This window comes from Orycteropus afer, unplaced genomic scaffold, assembly GCF_000298275.1.
Source record: "Orycteropus afer afer isolate SDZICR_OR568_19922 unplaced genomic scaffold, OryAfe1.0 scaffold00481, whole genome shotgun sequence".
Lineage (NCBI taxonomy): Eukaryota > Metazoa > Chordata > Mammalia > Tubulidentata > Orycteropodidae > Orycteropus > Orycteropus afer.
Genome location: NW_006922068.1, coordinates 1,311,614 through 1,315,677, shown reverse-complemented (window position 1 = coordinate 1,315,677; position 4,064 = coordinate 1,311,614). Strand labels below are relative to the sequence as shown.

The 4,064-nt window shown below is 41.0% G+C and overlaps 1 protein-coding gene across 1 annotated transcript in view; it reads left to right on the top strand.

Annotated features, from left to right (window-relative positions):
- DCLRE1C (DNA cross-link repair 1C) overlaps positions 1-4,064 on the top strand; it is a 105,238-nt gene that overhangs the window by 41,213 nt on the left and 59,961 nt on the right. Inside the window, exon 12 of the mRNA XM_007954920.2 lies at positions 3,292-3,380. Within this exon, the coding sequence (XP_007953111.1) occupies positions 3,292-3,380 (89 nt within the window). The remainder of the gene's footprint in view (positions 1-3,291; positions 3,381-4,064) is intronic.

Here is a 4,064-nt window from a genome sequence, read left to right as displayed (position 1 = left end):
TGTGGATCATGACAAATTATGGATGACATTGAGAAGAATGGGAATTCCCAAGCACTTGATTATACTCATGAGGAACCTGTACCTTGACCAGGAGGCTGTCATTCAAACGGAACAAGGGAACACTACATGGTTTAAAATCAAGAAGGGAGTGCGTCAGGGTTGTGTCCTTTCCCCACACTTATTCAATCTATATACTGAGCAGATAATCCGAGAAGCTGGACTATATGAAGAAAAATGTGGCATCAGGATTGGAGGAAGAATCATTAACAATCTGAAATACGCAGATGATACAACTTTGCTTGCTGAAAGTGAGGATGACTTGAGGCCGTTACTGATGAAGGTTGAAGAATACAGTCTGCAGTATGGATTATGTGTCAGTATAAAGAAAGCAAAAATCCTCACAACTGGACCAAGAAGCAGCATCACCATAAATGGAGAGAAGATTGAGGTTGTCAAAGAATTCACGTTGCTTTGTTCTACAGTCGATGCCAATGGAAGCAGCAGTCAGGACATTAGAAGATGTATAGCATTGGGAAGGTCAACTGCGAAGGAACTGTATCAAGTGCTGTGGAGCAAGGATGTCTCCTTGAGGACTGAGGTGCACCTGACATAAGCCATGATATTTCCAATCGCCTCGTATGCATGTGAGAGCTGGACAATGAATAAGGAAGACCAAAGAGTTGATGCTTTTGAGTTGTGGTGCTGGCGAAGAATGCTGAAAGTACCATGGACTGCTAAAAGAACTAACAGATCTGTCCTGGAGGAAGTGCAGCCAGAATGCTCCTTGGAAGCAAGAATGGCCAGACTTCGTCTCACCTGTTTTGGTCATGTTGTCAGAGGGGACCATTCCCTGGAAAAGGATGTCATGCTTGGTAGGGTGGAGGGTCGGCGAAAGAGCGGGAGGCCTTCAGCGAGATGGATTGACATGGTGGCTGCAATGATGAGCTCAAGTATAGCAAGGATCATGGAGCTGGCACAGGATCGAGCACTGTTTTGTTCTGCTGTGCATGGGGTCGGTATGAGTCGGAAACGACTTGACGGCACCTAACAACAACAAATTTATTTGCAAAATTCTCATGCATTTTCAAAGGGCAGAGATTCAGTGATTTCATGAACAGGAGAAAGAACAATATAAAAGCAGGCTGTTTGTGGATTAAAATCATATCATATAATTTTTGTTTTGCCATTTCTACACTTAAAAGTCCATTTCTCTGACAACCATTATCTTTGTATCTGGAGTTCATGGATTCAGCACTATAGCAGTGGGCCTTGTACTTGTTAATGATTTGAACAGGTGGATTCTTCCAGAAGCTCCAGGTAGCAGCTTTCTTTTTTTAAAAAAATTTTATTGTGATTTGAGTGAAACTTTACAGACCAAATTTATTTTCTATATAATAGTTCATACACATTTTGTTTCATGACATTGACTGCAATTCCCCATAATGTAACAGCTCTCTTCCCACTTCTTCCCTCTAGTTACCTCTTCCCTGTGTCCTTCTTTCCTGTATATTCCTGACCCCTGAGCTATCTCCCTGTACAAACATTGCCCTTCTATTCTCCCGCAGTTGATCGATTGATCACTCTAAGGAGCATATCTACCTGGTATAAATATTCACCCTTGCATACCTGTCTATTGTTTGGCTGGAAGTCACAGGAGTGAGTTCAATTCCAGACCTGAAGGGTAACTAGGGGCCATAGTCTTGGTAGTCGCACCAGGCTCTATTAAAACCGGTAAACCTGGTCTTTGTGTGTGTGTGTGTGATTTCAAGTTTTTTCCACATTGTTCTCCGACTTTATCCAGGATCTCCACCACCGATCCCCCTCTGAGTGGTTGACAGTGGTAGCTGGGCACTATCTATTTTTTCGGCTCTCATAGTCATTTAGGCTGAGGATCACATGGTTTCCTGTACTGTTGGACTAATTGTTTCCATGTGTCTTTAGCTACTATGTTCATGGTTGTTATCACTGACAGTGCAGTATATGTAAAAGTGTTTATCTTTGTTGTCTATACTTCTTGCGTACCTCTCTGTGTCTTTCTCTTCCTCACAGGATAGCAGTGAGGCATTCTTATTAAGTTGGCCATAATAAAATAAATGATTCTTTATATATTGTCAAAATATAACAATAGTATCTCTATTAAATAACTTTCATGAACAAATAGGTTATTTGAGAGCAGCATTTGAAGGAATTAATTTTGATGATCTATCTGTGTTAATGTTTTCTTTGTCAATATATCTAGAATATTAAATTGTTATTAGAACCCCTTTCTGGTGATTTGTCCTTGATATGGCATCAGTGCCCCTTGCTGCTTATCTGTTAGTGGCTTAATATCTTTTCTGTCTCAACCACAGAAAGGGTGTCTAATAGACAAAGGGCAGGCTTGACTTGACTTTTTCAGTCAATACTAACCATAGTTGCCATCAAGTTGATACTCATAGCCATCCCATGTATGTCAAAGTAGAATTGTGCTATATAGGGTGTTTAGTGGCTGATTTGTGGGGAGTAGATTGCCAGGCATTTTTTCTGAGGTACTTCTGGGTGGACATGAACTCCACCTTTTTGGTTAGTAGCTAAGCACCATTTGCACCAGCCAGGGACCCTCAATCAGTACCGTGCCTGTCTTATTTCTCTTAATGCACTTGGCAGCTAAGTTGGGGGAGAATGATCCTTCCTGGAATTTTATAAAATCATCTCAGTAAGGAGGCAGTTCCTTGTTGCTTGAGCTTAGAATAAACCCATTAGAACAAATCAAGTGACCTTGAAGATACAAAACATATTGGTAACAATTATCTGTAGGTGGAAAGAAATGCAATTCTGGGACCTTGTTTTCTTATGTACACTGCATTTAATGAAGACTTAGCTAAATTCTGACCCACTTGAAAGGGGGTTAATATCAATAAAATATCAGTGTGTGACCTTCTTTAACAAGAAACCAATGTTATGTTAAAAATAAATACAGAAAATTTAAATCCCATTTGACAGTGATCCTGGGCCTCACCATGGAAACAGAATCAATCACCCAGGGAATGCTTAAATATACTGAGTCCCAGGCCCCACTGTAGATCAGTGTTGAAAGGATCTTTTGGGTGGGGCCTTGGCATTGGGCATTTCTTTTTCTTGAGGGTCCCTAAGTGGTCCTCAGGTGCAGCCAGCCTTGAGGACCACTCCACTGTCCTAAGAGAAGTTTGCTACTCTTCATATACTTTTATGTTGCCTCCCTTTGTATGTATCTCAAACACCCACTTTTTTCATTATGGAGATAATTCATCTATTTTATTTCTCCTCTTCTAGATTAAAGATTTCTTGAGCTACATCTGCCCTGTGAATGCATATCCAAATGTCATTCCAGTAGGTTTAACTCTGGATAAAGTTTCAGAAATGTGAGTAGTTACTGCTTGTGGAATTTTATTCCCTTTGTGACTCTGAAAAGGAGCTCTGGTGGTACAGTGCCTAAGGCATTTGGCTGCTAACCGGAAGGTTGGCAGTTCAAATCCACCAGCTGCTCCACAGAAGGAAGATAGAGCAATCTACTTCTGTTAAGAGTTACTGCCTTGGAAACCCAGGTGGGGGTCGCTAAGAGTCGGAATTGACTTGACGGCTGGGTGTTTGGTTTGGTTTGGTTTTTTGTGACTCTTGGCTTGGAGATAAAGGATCTTTCTGCCTGAATGTTTACAAATCTACAACCCGTTTTGACATTTCTGAATTTACATTCATTTCTGTTTTTCCTTTTCAGTGTGTCATTCAGTACACAGTAGTATGGCAGGATGTACAGGTAGTACTGTCTTTTGTCCTACGTTGAATTGTGGCTCCACTAGTTAGTAACAGTGTGATTTTGGGCAGATTACATCTCTGAGCCAGTAGTTTTTAATCAGCAAAACAGGAATATTCACACCTACTTGTTAGGTTTTTCAGTGACTTGCAGATAATACATGAAAAGCGTCTAGCGAGTTGCGGCAAAATGGCAGACTAGGCAGAAAGACTGTACAGACCCTCTTCAACAAAGAAAAGGGAAACCAATTAACACAGACACAGAAGATAATCTTGGACCCCTGAGCCTTGAAGGG